This window comes from Eretmochelys imbricata, chromosome 1, assembly GCF_965152235.1.
Source record: "Eretmochelys imbricata isolate rEreImb1 chromosome 1, rEreImb1.hap1, whole genome shotgun sequence".
Classification (NCBI taxonomy): domain Eukaryota; kingdom Metazoa; phylum Chordata; order Testudines; family Cheloniidae; genus Eretmochelys; species Eretmochelys imbricata.
The window spans coordinates 81,910,001-81,932,119 of NC_135572.1; the positions used below are offsets into that span (position 1 = coordinate 81,910,001).

The following is a 22,119-nucleotide window of genomic DNA, read 5'->3' on the forward strand; positions in this document are numbered from 1 at the left end:
ATAGCTTAATTAAGGGGCAAGTCAGTTAAGTTTAGTCAGGAATTTACAGTGAGGGTGTAAATAGTCCTTGTCCTTAGAAAAAATGCTGCATTTGAGGGTGGTGGCAGCAACCAACACGTTCAACTCCTTTATCCTCCCAGCTGAGGAAACAGCTACCAACAACAATGGCTCCCATTAGAGTTGCCAGCACCAAATTAAATCCCAGAGAAGCGAGAGCTCTGTGACATGAGAATTAGCCTTTCCAAGCCTTTAAAAAAAAAAAAAATAATAATCATAGAGTTAGAAAAAACAAAAAACAAAAACAAAACAAAACAGACCATCCTCCTCCAGAGGACAGAAAGCATGGCTGCCAGGTGAACTTTCAACGAACAGAGAGGCCATCTCCTTTTAGGTAAACAGACCAGAATACCCTGGATGGAAGAATGCAAAAAGTTAAATAAATGCTGAGACCACACTGAAAAATGCTTCCACTTCATCAGTTAAGTATCTAGTGGACTGTTTTCTGGTATTTAAAGGATGTTTTGAACCCAGACAAAACTCTGCTTCCTGAGATATTAACCACTGAGCATCCATGCTCTCAGGTATGGAATGGATGGATTGGGATGCAACATCCAACTTTGACTTTGAGATATTAATTCAGATTCCTGAGGTATTATCATTTTCTTGACAGAAGCGTTCAATACGTCTGAGAACTAATGTTGACAAAGGCAGCCTGGCACTATGAAGCTCATGTGGACATGATCCTGTCTGAGCTTCTATAGCACCTTTGGAATCAGGGGGTAGGCATACAGTAGCTTGCTCCTCCAAGACAAAAGGAAAGCATCTGTCATGGAGCTAACACTTGTTTCAGAGTGGGACACAAACAGGTGGCACTTTCTGGTCAGTCAAGTGGTGAAGAGATCTAACTCTGGTAACCTCATCCCAACAGTATGAAAGATGAATTTGACAATATCCGGTCTGAGACCATTTGGGATTTTTGCTGAAAGATCAGCTGAGAACTGTCTGGCAGATCTGCACACCTGGGAAGTAGGAGGCTTTGAATGTTAATGCATTGCCAATACAAAAAGTCCCACAGATCCACAGCTTCTTGGCAAAGGCAATCTGACCTGGCACCACGCTGTCTGTTCAAACAGAATATTGCAACTGTATTGTCTGTGAGGACTTAAACTGCACTTCTTTTGATGTGCTAGAGGAAAGCCTAACACCAAGTGAATTACCCACAATTCCCAGACATTTACGTGTAGAGAAAGATTTTGGTCTGCTCACAGGTCCTGAGTCTGTGGAGGTCCTCCATATGTGCTTCCCAACCAAGATGAAGCAACCGTAAATAAAGTCACTGACGGTAGAGATGGGGAGAAGGGGACTCCTGTATATACATTGGCAGGATCCATCCTCCAGTCTGGGGAGGATATAAAATCCTTGCAGGTACATGAGTCAGGATGTGCAGTGGATGATGAGAGAGTATAAACAAACTTCAGACACCACTGCAGCTTCCTGAGGTAAAGTCTGGCATGCTAAGTCATGGACATGCACGATGGTGTCCTAACAGTCTTCATCAATTTCTTACCTTTGTGCAAGGATAGGCCTTGAGGTCCATGCAGAGATTCAGAATTTTTTGGAATCTGAGCTGAGACAGGTGCCCTTGACACTGTACAGTGAGCACAACTCCTAGGAATTCTATTTTCTGAACAGGATCAAGAACTGACTTGTCCTTGTTGATTAACAGGCCCAAGGAATGAAAGAGACTGAACCCTGACCAAACTGATCTCCATTCATTTTTGGAGTGACCAATCATCCAATCATCCAGATACAGGAACACTTCTACATCTGCTTTTCTGAGAAAAATGTACTACCACCATGCACTTTATGAAGACTTCTTGGGGTTCAGACAGGTCAAATGGAGGACTGCAAATTGATAAGGGTCCATGGCCACAAGTCTTAAACTACCTGTGGTTCTGATGGATAGCCATGTGGAAGTAAACAGCCTTCCAGTTGAGGGCAGTGTATGAATTGCCAGGATCTAGGGAAGGAATGATGGAGGCCAGAATGACCATACAAATATTTTCTGTTCTTTAAAGTATTTGTTTAGGTTTTGCAGGTCCAGAATAGGTCTGAGTCTGCCTTTTGACTTCGAACCAGAAGATAATTGGAATAAAAACCCTTCCCCCTTTAAGGAGGAGGAACCTCTTCTGTGACTCCCAGTTGTTTAAGAGATTGTACCTCTTGTATAAGAGTAGCCTCATAAAAATGGACCCTGAAGAGAGATGGGGAAGGTAAGTAGGAAGGAGTGAAAGAAAAACTGCAGGGTGTATCCTAGTTCCACGGTGCTTAGAATCCAGCGATCAGTTGTAATATGGGTCTGAGCATCTAAGAAGTGGGATTCCCAACAGGTTAAGATAGATGCACAGCCGTGGCCATTTTCCCTGAAAACAATATAGGGCCTGAATTCTGTGCTGCATCTCTGGAGGAAACAAATGCCAAAACTCTAGCTGCAGAGTTGGCCCCAATTAGAGGTGGAATTTCCTCATTTATTAGAAGAGCCTCTTCAGATGGCCCTGCCGTATTCAAGATGTCCACTGATTTAGGCAAACTCCCCTGAATCATTTTGATTTGAATATCAAGAGAGCTAGCTACTCTAACAAGTCTTAAGATTTATAATCATCTTGGACAAGAGGATGCCTCCAACACTGTCACCTCATATGGAGGCAGGGAGGACACGTTCATGGAAGACTGAATCTGGACCTCTTGGATATGAATGCGAAGCTGATGGGACAAAATCCTGGTGAGGGACCTCTGAATCTCAACTGGTACCAGGACCATGGTTCATCTTGTCTGGTGACCTCCAGTGTTGCCACTGAGATAAGCTGTCAGCTGAGGAAACTGGCATAGAACACAATGTGGGTGGCATCACTCATGGGTTACAGAAAGGCAACTTATGTGGCATAGGATCCCAATTAAGACTGTTCCATGGTTCCCTCTCTTTAGATCTGCTTCCATACCCATACGGGTACTGAAACCTCGATTTTCCTGATGTGGGCAAAGGAATGTAAGGCCTCTTGTTGCAGAATTAGGTACTCCCAGGAAAACATGGAGTAGTCTGATGGCTAAGGCTGTGCAATACTGCTTGGTGCTGGTAATTAGGATCTCTGATTTGATGTAGTCAGTACACTGTTTAATTTGTGATGGCACTGCATGGCCAGGGGATGTCTGTTAAAGCCTTGACTGCTATCAGTCCTGAGGGCTAACGCTCAATAGCCAGAGTGGAATGGGATGCCCCAATTGACACAGGCTGGACCAAAGCTTGTGAGGTGACTAGTACTGATAAATTTACAACCTGGACAATCAGAGTCCAGTATTGCGAGGCAGAGAGTCTCTGGAGTTGCGGTATTGAGAGGCATCCTTGGTTTGACACCCCTGTACTGAAGAAGCATGAACATTCATAGGAGCCAATCTTGATGGCACCAAGGTAGTTCCTGGAGTCAGTGACTATGGCTGACAGAAGGCAGTGGTATGTGGTGTTGGGGAGTGCCAAGCCAAGGCTGGAACTGTACCCCCAGTACCCTCCCTCCTGCTCAAGGATGCCACCTGAGACCCTAGAGCTCCTAAGAGGAGGAGACCTTCCAGCTTTTAAAGATCAGCGGTCATCTAATTTCTTATGGGCACCAAAGAATGGGAACAGTGTCTCCCTCTCAGAAATTTTTCTAGGAGAAGAGAGGGCATAGTCTTCAGGAGCACTCGTAGATGGGGTAGTGAGTGTATCAATGGCGGGGCTCAGAGGAAGGATGCAAGACAGCCTCCATTAGGATGTGGTAAAGGCTTACCTCTGTCCTTTTTAGTATGGGGCTTGAAATCTCTACAAAGTTGGCACCGATCACGAACATGGCCCTCACCCAGACACTTCAGGCACAGAGAATGAGTATCACTAACCAACTTTGGACTTCCTGCTTTCAGCACAGGGCTTAAAACCTGGGGACTGACGCATACCCCAGTACCAAGTGTTTGCACCTTATCTCGTAAGAAGAGATCTGACACTAAGTCCAAAGACAGGAAACAAAAACTATACAATAAGTTATGAGTACTACTATACTAACAAATATAAATTAGCTATTCTCAAAGAGAAATTGGTGCACACAAGCACAGGCAGTCCAATTAATGATCACGGGCAGTTAAAAGGAACTGAGGGAGTTTGGGGTGGCTACACGCCATTATACTGCAGCTGGTAGCACAATGGTGTTGAGGGCACATGTGCTGCTCTGACAGGTACAGCTATGTGAAAAACATCTCCAGCTCCAGTGCACCATATGCACACAGACTTGAAGTGTAATGGACAAGTGCAATCACTTGAAGAACCAAGTATAATTCAAAGAGTGCTGTATTCCTAAATCTGCAACAGACAGCTCCAGTACCTTTGCTTCTCAAGCAGGAGAATGAAAACTGGACTTGTCTTCTCAGTTTTCACTGCTGCTATTGAGAACCCTGTGAGCAGCTGTGAAGAAAAACAAGATTCAGATCACTTTTAGTATGCTGCTGCAACACCACAACCAGACAGTAATGCTGTTCACTGAAGAGGAAGACCTACCAGACACTGAGGAAGGATAGGGAGGTGGACTCTGGCCCAGTGCAGCTTACCTTGAGTGGCTCTGGGGTGGCAGCAGCGCGCAGTGTGGCTAAGGCAGACTCCCTTAGTGGCCAGCATGTCCGGCAGTGGCTCCTGGGGGCGGGGTGGGGCAGCCGGCTCCGCCACACGTTGCCCTCGCCTGTAGGTACCAGCCCCGAAGCACCCATTGGTTGCGGTTCCCCGTTCCTGGTCAATGGGAGCTGCGGGGGGCAGTGTCTGGTGGCGAGGGCAGCGCACAGAGCTCTCTGCCCTCCCCACCCCCAGGGACTGCAGGGATGTGGTGCTAGTTGCTTCCAGGAGTGGCGTGGGGCCAGAGCAGGCAGGGAGCTTGCCTTAGCCCCGCTGCACCATGAGGCTGGCAATCCCACGGGCTGGATCCGGCCTGCAGGCCGTAATTTGCCCTCCCCTGGTCTATAAACATCCTTATGGATGGGGAGATTTCCGGTAGTGGAAGCTCTTTAATCTAGCAGAGGCACAACAAAATCCAATAGCTGGAAAGTGAAGCTAGACCAAGTCCCACTAGAAATAAGAGGCAAAATTTTAACAGTGATGGCTATTAATCATTGGAACAGCTTACTTAGGGATGCAATGGACTCTCCATTGCTTCAAGTTAGGACATGAAAATCAGACACATTTCTAAAAATTATGTTCTAGCTCAACCAGAAAAGTTATTGGCTTGATGCAGGAATTACTGGGTGAAATTTTATGTCCTGTATCATGCAGATGGTCAGACGAGATGATCAGAATGCTTTTTGCTGGTCTTAGATTTATTTTATATACAGACTGTGATGCTCTCTCTCTCTCTCTCTCTCTCGTGTGCACACACACACACACACACGTATGCAATATCGTAAGCATAGTCCCTCCAGATTCTTGACTAGGACTATGTTACTAGAGAATATTTCACAGATTTTTACACTGAAGCCAACGTATGTTGGGGAAATATTTGGGAAGTTAAGCAAGTACTGTAAACACCCACATGATGCAGATACAATCAATAAAGTTCTAGTCAAATTTAAGTACTGAGTCTCAGTGCTTGCATTTTAAGAGCTCCCAGGAGCAGATGAAGCCACAGAGAACCTACTGCTTTAAAATCTATATACTTTAAGTTATATCAGTATCATACTTACCACTACAGTCTTTCAATAAATAAATTAAACATGCACAAGCTACCTTGGGTAAATCCATGAAGCTTGGTCGAGCGGTTGAAATTAGTCCAAGTGTTTTTAAAGAGCAATTCACAAGTTGTGATAAAATATCACAAGCTGCTTCTGCTGATTCCTTGCTGCTGTCCACCTTAAATGGAAACAAACCATTTATTAGTCCAGGAAAACACCACATCAAGCCAACGAACTTTGCAATAAAGAGTTCAAAAAGAACAGCTTTCCTTTAACTGCAGTTCTACTTTGAAAAGTGTAAAAATCTCAGCGTAGGGTCCCATGTGTGTCTTACTAATTCTACACTGAACGTTCTCAATTTCTTAAAAAAGGCGCTTATCAACAGTTCAGTCAAAGAATCAAAGGACTGGAAGGGACCTCGAGAGGTCATCTAGTCCAGTCCCCTGCACTCATTGCAGGACTAAGTATTATCTAGGCCATCCCTGACAGGTGTTTGTCTAACCTGCTCTTAAAAATCTCCAATGATGGAGATTCCACAACCTCCCTAGGCAATTTATTCCAGTGCTTAACCACCTTGATAGTTAGTAAGTTTTCCCTAATGCCCAACCTAAACCTCCCTTGCTGCAAGTTAAACCCATTGCTTCTTGTCCTATCCTCAGAGGTTAAGAGGAACAATTTTTTGCCCTCCTCCTTGTAACAACCTTTTGTTACTTGTACTTGAAAACTTATGTCCCCTCTCAGTCTTCTCTTTTCCAATCTTCCCTCAGAGATCATGTTTTCTAGACTTTAAATCATTTTTGCTGCTCTTCTCTGGACTTTTTCCAATTTGTCCACATCTTTCCTGAAATATGGCACCCAGAACTGGACACAATACTCCAGTTGAGGTCTAATCAGCGCTGAGTAGAGTGGAAGAACTACTTCTCGTGTCTTTCTTACAACACTCCTGCTAATACAAAAAAAGCAAACATCATTCTGGGATGTAACAGTGTTACACTGTTGACTCATTTAGTTTGTGGTCCACTATGACCCCCAGATCCCTTTCCCAGGTAGTCACTTCCCATTTTGTGTGTGCGCGCAACTGATGGTTCCTTCCTAAGTGGACTTTGCATTTATCCTTATTGAATTTCATCCTATTTACTTCAGATCATTCCTCCAGTTTGTCCAGATCATTTTGAATTATAATCCTATGCTCCAAAGCACTTGATACCAAGCTGGAAGGGGTTGCATCTGCAAATTTTATAGAAGTGTATTCTCTATGCCATTATCTAAATCACTGATGAAGATATTGAACAGAACTGGGCTCAGAACCCCACTCATTATGCCCTTCCAGCATGACTGTGAACCACTGATCATCAGTTAAAAATTACATATGAAGTTAGTCAATACAATAAAGCACCTCAGCCAGTCTATTCCTCTTACAAAAATCCAACCTGCATCAAGTAATAAACAAGCCAATACCCATACAGCCTCAAATCCTATCCCATTTCCTTTATATTCTCCTCCTCACTGAAAGTCCTAAAAACAGATGTGCCTGACAGCATGTCACAAAGTCCAACAGATCTGGGCTATTTCAGATCCAGGGATCAGAGCCACAGAAAAGGGAAAAGAATTACAAATCTGAAGGTGCGCTTCATTGTGAATATCCCACTGGTAGCTCTCTCCCATGATTACAAAAGGAAAGAGTCAGTCTGAGCACCTCTCCTGATCTCATCTGTGGGAATGCTGCTTTGGGAGAAAGGCTTCCTTTCAATTGGGCAGATATCAGGGTCAGTTAGGACCTTGCAGGACGAAATCCAAACACCTAAATTCTACTTGAAAGTCAGCTAGCAAGCAGCGTGGATAACAGCGGGGTCAAATCCTCCTGCCAACACCACTATTCAGTAAGTGGCTTATATTGCAGTGGTTTCAAATTTTTTTTCTGGGGACCCAGTTGAAGAAAACTGTCGATGCCTGTGACCCAACGGAGCTGGGGCAAAGAGGTTGGGGGTGCAGGAGAGGGCTCTGGGTTTGGGGGGCTCATGGCTGTTGCGGGGGTTGGGGTGTGGGAGGAGGTCAGGGCTCTGGACTGAGGATGAGGGGTTTGGGGTGCAGTGGATTGAGGTGCAGGGTTGGGGTGCAGACTTACCTCTGGCGGCTCCCAGTCACCAGCGCAGAAGCGGGCTTCCCACCTGTCCCGACACCTTGGACCACGCTGCACCAGAAGTGGCCAGCAGCAGGTCTGGCTCCTAGGTGGAGGCGTGCAAGCGGCTCCGTGCAGCTCTCGCCCAAAGGCGCCACTGGCCAATGGGAGTGCGGAGCCAGTGCTTGGGGTGGGGGCAGTATGTGGAGCCCCATGGTCCCCCTGCTTAGAAGCCAGACCTGCTGCTAGCTGCTTCTGTGGCACAGCACGGTGTCTGAACAGGGAGGCACTATCCTGCCTTAGCTGGGCAGCACCGCCAATGGGACTTTTAACATCCTGGTTAGCATTGCTGACCAGAGTGACTCAGTGCCTTACGTGCCACGACCCAGTACTGGATCGCGACCCAAACTTTGAAAAAAAATGCTGTTATATTGTAAGACCAACCTAGAGAACACTACAGTAATCTTACTTCCAAGTTTCAGAGTAACAGCCGTGTTAGTCTGTATTCGCAAAAAGAAAAGGAGTACTTGTGGCACCTTAGAGACTAACCAATTTATTTGAGCATAAGCTTTCGTGAGCTACAGCTCACTTCATCGGATGCATACACGATGAAGTGAGCTGTAGCTCACAAAGCTTATGCTCAAATAAATTGGTTAGTCTCTAAGGTGCCACAAGTACTCCTTTTCTTTTTACTTCCAAGTGACAGACATAATATCAAGAACAGCACGTGAAAGAAGAGTGGCTCCTCTGGTCAAGTGTAGATGGAAAAAAGCTCTCCTGGCCAAAACTGCTTCTTGATCATCTAAATGCAGCTGCTGTTCTCACCAAATTCTTAATTTAAGAACTTGGAAAAAAAAAAAATGGGCACACATCCTCAAATTAAGCAAGCTGATAAGACTCTAGCTATAGCTTCCATTTTTCTCCCCCAACCTATCCACATCAGTATCTTGTCTGGATTAGTCCCATTTTGTTCTTATGTACGCCATCGGACTCAGTCCCCTTCATCTGAGATCAAGCAAGATAGAGACAATGTTGAGTATAAACACTAACCCATACCTCAGCCTCTGAACAGCCCTCTCCCCCCATTTAAAAAAAGGGGTAACAAGATAAAACTGTGGCACCTCTTGTGAGAGGACCCTTGTCAAGGTTCCTTCCCCACTCTGAACTCTAGGGTACAGATGTGGGGACCTGCATGAAAACCTCCTAAGCTTACTTTTACCAGCTTAGGGTAAAACTTCCCCAAGGTACAAACTATTTTTACGCTTTGCCCTTGGACTTCCACTGCCACCACCAAACGTTTATCTGGGTTTATTTTTATTAGGAAAGCATTGTTTGGAAACGTCTTTCCCCCCAAAATCCTCCCAACCCTTGCACCCCACTTCCTGGGGAAGGTTTGGTAAAAATCCTCACCAATTTGCATAGGTGACCACAGACCCAAACCCTTGGATCTTAACAATGAAAAAGCATTCAGTTTCTGAAAAGAAGGATTTTAATAGAAGTAAAAAGAAAAAAAGAATCACCTCTGTAAAATCAGGATGATAAATACCTTACAGGGTAGTTAAATTCAAAACAGAGAATCCCTCTAGGCAAAACCTTAAGTTACAAAAAGACACACAGACAGGAATATTCATTCTATTCAGCACAGCTTAATTTCTCAGCCATTTAAAGAAATCATAATCTAACGCATATCTAGCTAGATTACTTACTAAGTTCTAAGACTCCATTCCTGTGCTGTCCCCGGCAAAAGCATCACAGAGACAGACACAGACCCTTTGTTTTTCTCCCTCCTCCGAGCTTTTGAAAGTATCTTGTCTCTTCATTGGTCATTTTGGTCAGGTGCCAGAGAGGTTATCCTAGCTTTTTAACCCTTTCCAGGTGAAAGGATTTTTCCTCTGGCCAGAAAGGATTTTAAAGGTGTTTACCCTTCCCTTTATATTTATGGCAACCCTCATACATTTACCCAAGACAACTACCTGGACCTCTCAGCCGTGAAGGAACCAAGCCAAACAAGCGCTGACCTATCCATCCCAGTATGTTGCCTGAGCTAAGTCAACTCCACTCACCAAGCAACATTATCAAAGAAGTAATTACATCAGCAGACATATGTTCATTATAGCAAGGAGAATAGAGAATCATGGAAATATACAGCTGGAAAGGACAATTCATTTAGTCTACCCGCCTCAGCTGAGGCAGAATCAAGTATACCTAGATCGTTCCAGACAAATGTTTGTCTAAACCGTTCTTAAAAACTTCCGAAGACAGAGATTTCACCCCATGTCACCGGTTGCAATGCTTTACTATTCTTTTAGTTGGAAAGCTTTTCCTAACACCCAGCCTAAATCTCCCTTACTGCACCCTAAACTGATTACTCCTTGTTCTACCCCTGGAGGATAGGGAAAACAATTGATTACCACCCTCTTTATATAATTACCTTTTATTATTTGAGGATTGTTTTCATGTTCCCACCCTAAGCCTTCTCTTGCCTTAAAATGTCCAGGTCTCTAAACTTGTTAAGAAAACATCTGAAGACTTCTTATTTTTGGACTCTTCAGTTTGTTCACTTTTCTTACAGTGTGATATTGGAAACTGGACATAGTACTCCATCTGAATCCTCACTAGTGCCAAACAGAGTGGGAACAATTGCCTCCTGTGTCTTACATACAACACCTGTTAATACATCTCAAAATTAAACTAGGTTTTTTGGCATGATTTGTTCTTGACAAATCCATGTTGGCTATTCCCTATCACTTTATTAGGTTTTATTTTTGAGCAAAGATGGTCAACAGATGTAACAAGTATGTCTATCTTTATTTGCATACTGGGCCATCAACCTACATGGCAGCTTACAAAAGTACATTAAAACAAGTTAAAAGACAGTCCTTGCCCTAAAGAGCTTGCAATTTAAACTGACTAGAAAAACATACAAAAACACAGAAAGAAGAGGAGGGTTCCCACTCATTAAGCCTCTCCACCAATACAAAGAGAAGAGATGCATAACCATTAACCCTCTCCCTTAATGAACAAAGATTTCAGATACAGGCTACGTCTACACTACATAGTTCAGTTGACTTAATTAAACTTGACAATCATCCACCACTGTAATTAAACAGCTTTTGTATGTCCACACAATGCTCCTTGTGATGGCAGAGCGCATCCACCATTGGTGCTCTTGCATCGAGAGAGCTACCAACAGCACCCTGCTATCTCATTGTACAATTCACCACCATCTGCCGCTGGGTGCTCTGGGAAGGGATCACAGTGTCTCCTAGGGGCAGGCTCACCAGCCCATGACGCATTTTTCTCCATCCCATCATTCCATGGGTTTCCGACTATGTTTTGCACTGTTTTTCAACAGCCCCAGTAAATTGCGTGCTGCTATCTGAAAGCATGGATCCTGCACAGCTCTCCTATCTTGTGATGAGCGTCATGAACACAACTGATTCTGCATTATTTCAGGAGCTGCAAATCTGATGACGATGACACAGTGGTGTCTGCCTTGCTGCGAGCAATGGAAAGAAACAATTCAAGATTGCTGTTGGCATTCAAGGAGCAGATGCACATGGTGGACCATTGGTATGGAGCTTGGAAATAAGCACCGAGTGGTGGGACTGCATCGTAATACAAGTATGGGATGACGAGCAGTGGCTGCAGAACTTTCAGATGTACAAAACTACCTTCCTGCTTATGCTAAACAATCTGTTCCCAGGCCCTAGCAATTCCAGGCCCCAGGGCAGAACAGTCAATTGGCCCTCACACACGCACAAGCTGCACCAGAGCTGATGCAGTCTGCCTGACATTTGGGCGGTGCTGTGCCTGCGCTGGCTGGTGCCTAATGAGCTGCTGGGCTCGCTCTTCCAGCATGGCCAGGGCTTCCACGTGCCTGCCTGCTAGGGTTGCCAACTGTCTAATTGCATAAATCCAAAGTCCCTTGCCCTGCCCTTTCCCTGAGACCACGCCCCTGTCCCACCCCTTCCTCGAGCCCCTTCTCACTCCATCCCCCCTCTCTCCATCACTTGGTCTTCCACACCTTCACTCACTTTCACCAGGCTGGGGGGTGAAGACTCTAGGAGGGGTGCGTGGGAAGGGGTGCAGGCTCTGGGAAGGGGTGAATGAGGGGGTTATAGGGTCAGTGCTTACCTCAGATGGCTCTCAAAAGAGACCAGCACACCCCTCTGGCAGCAGCCCCAGGGGGTCTCCGTGAGCCACTGCCCGCAGGCACCGCCCCTGCAGCTCCCATTGGCCGCAGTTCCCGGCTAATGGGAGCTGCGGAGTCAGCACTCAGGGTGGGAGCAGCGCTCAGAGACCCCCTGCTCCCCCGGGGCCGTAGGGCCGTTCCGGCTGCTTCTAGGAGCGGCGCGGAGTGAGGGCAGGCAGGAAAGCTGCCTTAGCTCTGCTGCGCTGCCGGGAGCCCCCGGGCCCTTTTAAATTGCCCCTTTTGCCCCCCACCCCTGTCGGCAGGCCTGTCTGTTCCACCTTGTACAGTATTTAGCTGTGACACTCTGAGGGCATCTCTACACTACTAACTTAAGTCGACAACTTATGTTAGGTCGACTTACAGCCAACACAGTAATTACGTTGGTGGCTGATGTCCACACTACCCTCCTTCTGCTGGTGATGTGCATCCTCACTAGGAGTGCTTCCACCGACTGAAGAGGGGTGGAGGGGGCTGAGAGTCCAGGAGCAGTGAGCAGCTGCCTGGAGAGGGATGGGACACCCGGGCTCTAGTTATCCAGCTTTCTGGTCAATTTCCACAGCTCCAGCATGGAGCAAGACAGCTTACAGCTAATGTAAGTAATGCAGTGTCTACACAGACAGACACTGCGCCCTCACTACACCGACACAAGCCCTATACCTCTCATGGAGGTGGAGTTATTACATCAATGTAGTGGCGCACTTACATCAGTGGGACAAGGCTATAGTGTGTACACTGACATAACTGAGTTGACATAAGTTGCCTTATATTGACTTGGCGGTGTAGTGTAGACCAGGCCTGAGTAGGTTTCCCTGACCTGAAGAAGAGCTCTGTGTAAACTTGAAAGCTTGTATCTTTCACCAACAGAAGTTAGTCCAATACACAATATTGCCTCACCCACTTTGTATCTCTAATGAAAGTGAAACTAATTCTATTTCTTCATCTTCTAACAAGAGTTTACTCTATAGCTAGTAGATAGCTACCCTATCTGCTTCAGCACTGAAAACTCCTACTCCTGGAAAGTCTTCAGATGCACATTAAATTGGTATTAAGAGGTTTTTCGATTGAATGTCCCAGGCCTAGGAAAAAAACCAAACACAGCTAAGTTTGTTAGAGGTATTTATGTCAACAATACACCATTTCATTCACCATTAAATGCTTGCATTTTTTCCATAAGTTGCATCCAATTTACGAAGTATCACATTGGAAACAAGGAAGTCTTCTGAATGCTGAAGTGGATGAAATGAAAAAGAGTTGGTGTTGTTATTGCACAAATTCCTCACGTGTCTCTATTGCTTACTGGATGGAGAAATATTCATGATAAAGGTGTCACTAACTTCCTGGTAACAACTCCACAACCTGATTCCAATGCACAACTGAGCATCACCACATGACTCAGCCCAATGTATTGCTGACCAGTTTAAAAATATAAGCAATTAATTGAGTCAATGGAAAGTTATTTTGGTTGTGACAGACAACATGGCTAAGAAAGGTGCTTGAGCATCTTTGATAAATCAATATCTACTTGTGTTACGGATGTGCTGCCCATACAATGCAGCTCTTCACAGGCGATTGTTGAGATGTAACAAGTTTCTTATCACTTGTGTAAAAGTGAACGGCATTTTCAAGTTTTTCAAAAACTGGTATCAGCAGCCATTTTTCAGCATCATTTAATACTGCACTCATTTTTGTCCACACTGAGTAAGCCTGGCCGACTCAATGGACATCTTAATTAAATGTTTCAAAGGCCTCCAAATATTCAAGAAGGCTCTTCACGCAGTTGCTGTTGAAGGAGTGGCTCAGTGTTGCCCAAAAGTAATTTGCACTGACATTCTTCATGACAATGGTTTTTTGAAAACAAAATTCATTTCACTGCTTGAACCTGTAGCTCAGTCCTTTCAGAGTACGGAAAATGATAGTTCTACTCTGTTTTGATACCAAGAACAAGTTCCTGAACGTTAAAAAAAATATATCTGCAAAAATTCTGAATGCTGTCCACTTACAGAAGTGGAAGAAAAATAGACAGATAAAATATCATGGGGGAGGGGGAAATCAAATGATCAGTCCTGCATATGTTGCTGCCTACCTTCTTGATGCTTCCAGGGCCAAGACCTTTCTGATGATGAATCTGATCCAGCTTGTAACCTCAGAGTGGCTGTTGCAAATTTTAAACATACAAACAAATAACTCTGATGGATCTAGAAAGTTATAAAACAAGAAGCCTATTCAGTTGTAGAACAATATGGAGTACAATCCCAGCAGTTGAATCAAAATAATTTGCCTCATCATAGTAGAAAGGGCTGAGTCCTCCCTGTACTCTAGCTACAATGGGAGAAAATTTTAAACACTTCCATGTACTATTGCATGTGCATAACAAAAGAGCGGTTAGTTTGGAGAATCATCCATTCAAAACCAAGAAGCAGACAAAAGTCCTCCGCTGCGGGGAAACTGGTGACTGTATCACAAGAAGAAAATGGCACATGTGGAGTCAACTCAATATTCATCAGATGAAGAGGAAGGAGACTGATGAATTTGATAATGACAGGAATACAGATGAAGCAGTGGGAGCCAATAAAGAAAATAGAAGCAAGATGCTTGAAGAGTTGGCCTGCGCCTTACCTAGCATAAGTACATTTAAAAAATTTTATAGTTGCTGTCTTTGTTTTGTTTCATTTCATTTTTCCTCTTTTGTATCTGTTCAGTAAGACTAATATTCACATGAAAATGCTAATGCAATATTGCAACAGGTAATTATTCCTGAATTTTTTTTAGAGCTTGATTTCACTGTTTTGCATTTTTCTGATTTAAAATAACTCAATTAAGTAACTTTTTTTTGGTAATTAGGCTTAAATATTTAAGGCTACATCCATTGGAGACCACAAAGTCTTACTTCTTTTTGTTACTGTTCAAATAAGGTAGTGCTTTAAAATATCTGATCAGAATGTTTGATTGACCAATTGACTAAATTATTGCCCAACCCATTTTTAGTCAACGAAAAATGAGCAAGTACACACAGAAGCAGTTCTGTTGAAAAGAAGGTACTATTTTTATCATGTCACTTTTTGGACTAGCACTACACTTAAAGTTACTGTATGTAACTTGCTTGCATATCGACATGGGGATGTATTGGTTATTGCAAGTCTGTCCTGTATGGGATGCAGCTGCTCCATGAAGAGTGATGTGAGACATGGTGCATCCAAAAGGCAGAGTGAGAGGGAAACGGAATAAGGTACTTCTATACAGAGACTATGGTCTTGGATAAAGAGAAGCAGGTACTTCTCACTGGCCCAGGTAGCTTCCAGCCATACAGCTGGACACAAATCACCTGCCAGTTGCCACAGTAGAAATTTAGATTTAAAAAAAAAAAAAAAGAGTGAGTTGGTAGAAGGGTTCTAAGCAGAAAGAAATCCTTTTAGAAGGGGGAAAGTGAAGGGACTCCAGGCCATGTTGTGTTTTCTCCGGTTCCCCTGTTTAAATTACCCTTAAAATAGACTTATGAAGTGAAGGCAGGGATAGGGGTTGACAGGTCCAACTAGGTGATCATTTCTTGTTAAATCTATGGGTATTTTTTATTACTGCTTTTTCTTTACATTTTTATAATACATTCAGTAGATCATCAAAACAAAATTGGGAACCCAAGTGAGTTGAATGCAGTTTAGTTCACTATTAGTTCAAATATTTGAAGGTGAAAAAAATACTAACAGCAAATCTGGTTTAAGACGGTAGTGAAAAAGAGTTGAGATCTTAATCTGTATTTCTAAACATTAACAACCACCTCCACTGTTTAGCTTAAATGGATACAGTCCATTTGAAACCCCACGTTTTTGTCTGAAGATTTTGTACCTTCTAAAGTTAAAGTTAGAGAGAAAAATAACTACTTTATTTTTGCTGATAGTTAACTGCACTTCCTGTGAGGATGCTAATGCCCAATACAGGACTCTCAGAAGAACTCCTGTATATGGTCTGGGAAAGTAACCATAAAACCAGATAGCACAGCAGCATGTAAACAGAGGGAAGGGAGAAGAAGAGAGAGGCCTGAATATTTTTTGGTAGTGTTATTCAGTTCAATACAATAACCTTGTAAAAACAGCTAGAGAAGCAAAAAAAGCTCATTAGATTTTTATCGGAATATTTTAATAAAATGAGCATGTGCTATTTAAAGGTTGTATATCACATACAGTACTTTTTAAAAATTAGTCAATTTCAAGAAATTTGAGCCAATGTCCCTTTAACTCAGCATGACTGCTTGGCGACCTCTAAATCGGAGACACCTAGAATCGATATAGCCAGGGGTTGCCAGACAAGATTGATACACAACAGAAAACTAAACAGAAATTGCCTACTTTTGTATTAATTTTTTTTTCTTAAGTCTGTTGAAAATGCAACTACTCCAATCACCAGTTGTCTAGTTTTCCAACTAATCTCACATTTTTGTTTTTTGGAACATCACTTAGATGACCCTTCTGCATTCACTGTTTGACTAATAGTGGTCTTTACCTCAGGCGCAGCCACAAACACAGTCCAACAGGTACAGTGTGTGTGGCTAACTAGTCTTCCTTAAGTCTCCTTAGCCTTATTTAGAAGGAATGCAGGCAGGCAAGAAAAACAGCATCTCCCAAGGATTCAGAGCTTGGGCTCTCAAGAGGTAAAATCATCATAATCTGGGAATACATTAGTGGCGCAAGTTAAAACACGGGCCTTTGCTTTTCCACATTTACATTAGACTCGAATTCAAGTGGCTATTAATTGCCATTTTGGTGATGAACTACAGAACAAATATGTAGTGATAAATTTGTTATATAGGCTAGAACAGGGATACATAGCCAAAGATTGAGCAAGTTTCCTCCTGGTACTCTGCCAATACATCACAATTTTGACTTGGAACTGTGCTACGTTGCAATTCATATACCACAGCAGAAACTGCAAATATTGAACTGAGCCGAGTTGGGTGTTTTGATCTAGACTGGGGTAGTAACCAAAACATCCAAATTTACTCAGTGCCAAGTTTTTAATTTAATTTGTGTAGACAGAAGGAAAGGAGGGGGAGCAAACTACACACAAACACATCCAGATGCCCTTTTGAATAGGATTGGGGAAGAGAAATATACCAAAATTTTAGGCAAAAGATTTGAGTTTCTTGTGGCTACCAATCCAGCTAGTCTTCTGGGTAGAAAGTATGTCCATCCTAAGACTAAAGGCTGCACTCTTAGGCCACATCTACACTAGCAAGCTTACAGCAGCACAGCTGTACTGCTGCAGCTGCGCCACTGTGAGATCGCTCATTTAGCTGCTCTATCTATGCCAACAGGAGAGAGCTCTCCCATCGACATAATAAAAACAGCTAACATTGCTCAGGGAGGTATGTTGGTGGGAGAAGCTCTCCCATCGACATAGCACTGTTCACACCAGCACTTCTGTTGGTGTAACTTATGGTGCTCACCAGGGTGTTTTTTCACACCCTGAAAAACATAAGTCACACCAACAAAAGTCATAGCGTAGACATAACCTATAGCGGCACTGCTGTAATGCTGCCACGTATACACTCACTACAGCAACTGCAGGGGATTCTCCCATAGCTGTAGTTAATCCACCTCCCCGAGAACGGTAGCTAGTACGATGGAAGAATTCTTCTGTTGACCCAATGGAGTTTTGGTCAGCATTGCTATGTCTCAGGGAGGTGGACTTTGCACACTTCTCAGACTTAGCCATGATAATATAAGGTTTCAGTGTCAACTAGCTCTAAGTAATTCTTCTGTTTTTGATTCACCTCTCCCATTTCTAGGTCTTCCCCTTCCTTTTATATTTCATTCTTGACACCTTTTCTGCCAGTCTTTCCCACTCATTTTTGCATTTTACCACCACATCACCTATTTCAGTCTCTTCCTTTTTCCACTCTCATTTTCCCTTCTGCATACATTTTTCTTTCTGTTTCAGCCACCCTCCTTTTCACACTCTCTCATATGCTTCTTCCTTTCCCTGTTCATCTAGTCAGCCACCTCAACAGGTCAATATCTCTGCTACTGTTCACAGCACTTCCTGCTTCGGATAGGTCCCAGAAGAAACACTATGTGCAGGAACCCAAGTGTGATTGTCTGTGGCTGCAGGCCAGACAATAAGGGGGAAAATGAGAAAAAGATACATATTCTGAAAAATCCACTAGCCACGCCTTGCCAATTCTCCACACCAAATAAACCTCCTCCCTGTCATACCACTACACCTTTCATTTGAAAAGTCAGTATGTACTTTGTTATTAATCCCTTTCCACTCATTAAGTTCCTTTGTTCTACAAGGAAACATTCTGAAGAAAGGAGATACATAAAAATCACAACTACCCATATCACTTTATACTGACAATACTCATGATTAGGATGGTCTTTTAACTTTGCACTTACAGGCTTTTAAAATGGAAGCTGTTTTTCTAAGTGAATTAGGAAATGTCATTATGTTAAAATGCTTTGTTCACAACTATATATAGTCATTGTTCACTTAATCAATAATGCTACTTTTTTCAATTATTGCTTCTTGGATAAGTGAAATCTCTTACAACTCATACTATGAAATTTATCCAGATAACTAGGAAAGCTATCAAGACTGTGAAAGCTATCTTGGAGTATTCAAGAAATACTATTTTGTTATCTTCAGCCATGTCATATACAAATAAAAAGGAGTTTTAAGAATTGTTTAAATTTAATAGAACTGCAATAAACTTGTTCAATTTCAAACCTTATTTGAAATGCAAATCAATTTTTTTAATTACTCATTTTCAAACATAAGAAAGTAAAAGATGTTACCTTGAAGCTAACATACTGCAGATGATTGGAATGCCTTTTAATAATTTGATTGATAAGCTCAGGATGCGTAGCCCTCAAATAAGATGTAGCTGGTTGATTCAGTTCAAACTCAAAACATCTCCAGAGATCAGGCATATGAAACACCTGATTCCATCTTCGGCAGACTTGGGATGCATGAGCACGATCAAGAAGAGGTAAGTACTGAAACACCTGCAGAATAATGTCTGGAAGGAGGTTACCCCAATCAGGACTCAGAGAGATCTCAGTGGATTCTTCATCTGTAATCTTCTGTTTCTTAGATTCTCCTCCAATCTCCTCCTCTGATGAACTATTGTTGGCCTCACTATTTTTCCTTCCTCGTTTCATTCTATCAAAATAAGAAAAATGTATTACTCTCCATACCTCCACAGAGTGCAGAGACATTAAGTACTTACAGCACAAAGGGGTCCTGGTCCCAGGCACCATGAAAATACACATCACAGGATAGAATTTTCACAAGAGAAGTTTCCTCTTGCTACATCAACGTCAAGTCAAAACTGAAAAATGTGGAAAATGCTATGGTGAAACTGAATTTTTTTCAAAATAGGAGCTATCAACCCTGTGACAGCTTATTTCTATGCTACCTAACGGTGTTTCTTTCGTAAGTCTGGAAGAGAAGTCATCTTGGATATTATCTTAACATATGAAAGCATTGTACCTTCCACTGTTACAAGTAAAATTTAAGATTAATGAAACCAAAAGATTAGAGAAAAAACTCTTTTCAGATTGTTTAATTCTGGGTTTGATAGCCAATTTCACTATTTTGTGAATGGTCAGTTGCACTTCCCGTCTCACTACTAGCGCGAAGACATTGTGTGTGCACTCTTCCTCAGACCCTATAAGAGACACTTTATCCTTGCTATTACACATCCCCTCCCAAATCAATGAGTCTCAATCCTGACTTGACCATCACATTTTAGGGTGAAAAAAATAGTTTTGGTTCCAGGTCCATTCAATTGGCACCTTCTTTGCTGAGACTACGAAGGTGCCAATTAGTGCTAACTTCTAAACAGCTACATTTCATGAATATTAGTGAAGTTTAATTCTTGGGCTAAACATCTAGATGAGCACCACAGTTTACATTCTAATTAGATATTCAAAATGTTATTCTATTAAGTTGAATAGATGTGATATGGCAAACAGGTACCCGATTCTCAACAGTATGCATTTCTTTTAAAACATGGTGTTCTGCAAGTTCTACCTTGCTTTGCCTATTATGGGGGGAAATAATAAATTAAGAAAATAAGTTATGGACAGGGATAAAATTTAGGGTCAGATTTTGTAAGCCCATTTTAAAATGAAGATAACATTTAGGATGTTTTTAGAGTTACAGATGTCAGCTTCAAAACCAAAATTAAAACAGTTTGTGCTCATTAATTTTACTTTTACTTTAGTGCTCTGATGTATTAAGATAGAACAATGAAATTAAAAAAAAGAAAAAAAACAAGAATTTGTCAAACGTCAAGTCCTGACTTCAGCAGTTTTTCAAAGACTTGGAACATGAGATCACAATAAATTGACATGGCCTGTATAATATCTCATTCCCAGTCATAGAATCATAGAATATCAGGGTTGGAAGGGACCCCTGAAGGTCATCTAGTCCAACCCCCTGCTCGAAGCAGGACCAATTCCCAGTTAAATCATCCCAGCCAGGGCTTTGTCAAGCCTGACCTTAAAAACTTCCAAGGAAGGAGATTCCACCACCCCCCTAGGCAACGCATTCCAGTGTTTCACCACCCTCTTAGTGAAAAAGTTTTTCCTAATATCCAATCTAAACCTCCCCCACTGCAACTTGAGGCCATTACTCCTCGTTCTGTCATCTGCTACCATTGAGAACAGTCTAGAGCCATCCTCTTTGGAACCCCCTTTCAGGTAGTTGAAAGCAGCTATCAAATCCCCCCTCATTCTTCTCTTCTGCAGGCTAAACAATCCCAGCTCCCTCAGCCTCTCCTCATAAGTCATGTGTTCTAGACCCCTAATCATTTTTGTTGCCCTTCGCTGGACTCTCTCCAATTTATCCACATCCTTCTTGTAGTGTGGGGCCCAAAACTGGACACAGTACTCCAGATGAGGCCTCACCAATGTCGAATAGAGGGGGACGATCACGTCCCTCGATCTGCTCGCTATACCCCTACTTATACATCCCAAAATGCCATTGGCCTTCTTGGCAACAAGGGCACACTGCTGACTCATATCCAGCTTCTCGTCCACTATCACCCCTAGGTCCTTTTCCGCAGAACTGCTGCCTAGCCATTCGGTCCCTAGTCTGTAGCGGTGCATTGGATTCTTCCATCCTAAGTGCAGGACCCTGCACTTATCCTTATTGAACCTCATCAGATTTCTTTTGGCCCAATCCTCCAATTTGTCTAGGTCCTTCTGTATCCTATCCCTCCCCTCCAGCGTATCTACCACTCCTCCCAGTTTAGTATCGTCCGCAAATTTGCTGAGAGTGCAATCCACACCATCCTCCAGATCATTTATGAAGATATTGAACAAAACCGGCCCCAGGACAGACCCCTGGGGCACTCCACTTGACACCAGCTGCCAACTAGACATGGAGCCATTGATCACTACCCGTTGAGCCCGACAATCTAGCCAGCTTTCTACCCACCCTATAGTGCATTCATCCAGCCCATACTTCCTTAACTTGCTGACAAGAATACTGTGGGAGACCGTGTCAAAAGCTTTGCTAAAGTCAAGAAACAATACATCCACTGCTTTCCCACTGCAGTCCTTCAAATACTGGGGCAGTCCTACAGGAAAAACCCCCAAACCCCAAACTTTCTGTAAAAAGACAGACATCTTCAGTCAGAAAATGAATATTCAGGAACTATGGTTAAGGTCAATAATATATTGTCAGTTTGAAGCTTGGAAAGTTACTTGTGCAATTCCCAACAAGCTTTCATTTGCTAGATGTTGCAGCGAACTGCATTATAAAAAAAGCATTATAGCTGACAAAAAAAAAGTGAAACATTTATCACAGATATAGTTGCTAGATAGCACAAAAGGATGCATAAAGTAAAATATGGTAAGGAATATTCATTGCTCCCTTAACTACATTTCCTAGCTATTCTCCCCTCCCCATCACAACCATATTGTTCACAAAGTTATTTTTGAGCATGAGTCAAAGTAACAGAAAGAAAGCACGGTCAGATGCTCTGTTTGTAACATGAAATAATCAAATTTGAACATATACTGACAAGTTGCGTTTCCATGTCCTTATCCTTTCAATATCCCTGTTC

At 42.8% G+C, this 22,119-nt stretch overlaps 1 protein-coding gene across 2 annotated transcripts in view; it reads right to left on the minus strand.

Annotated features, from left to right (window-relative positions):
• The window catches only part of FBXL3 (F-box and leucine rich repeat protein 3), a 41,195-nt gene that overhangs the window by 10,997 nt on the left and 8,079 nt on the right, over nucleotides 1-22,119 (minus strand). For both annotated transcript variants that reach the window (XM_077812504.1, XM_077812495.1), the window contains exons 2-3: nucleotides 18,839-19,205; nucleotides 5,792-5,914 (exon numbers count right to left, since the gene is read on the minus strand). In XM_077812504.1, coding sequence (XP_077668630.1) covers nucleotides 5,792-5,914; nucleotides 18,839-19,204 — 489 coding nt within the window. In that variant the 5' untranslated portion in view covers nucleotide 19,205. The remainder of the gene's footprint in view (nucleotides 1-5,791; nucleotides 5,915-18,838; nucleotides 19,206-22,119) is intronic.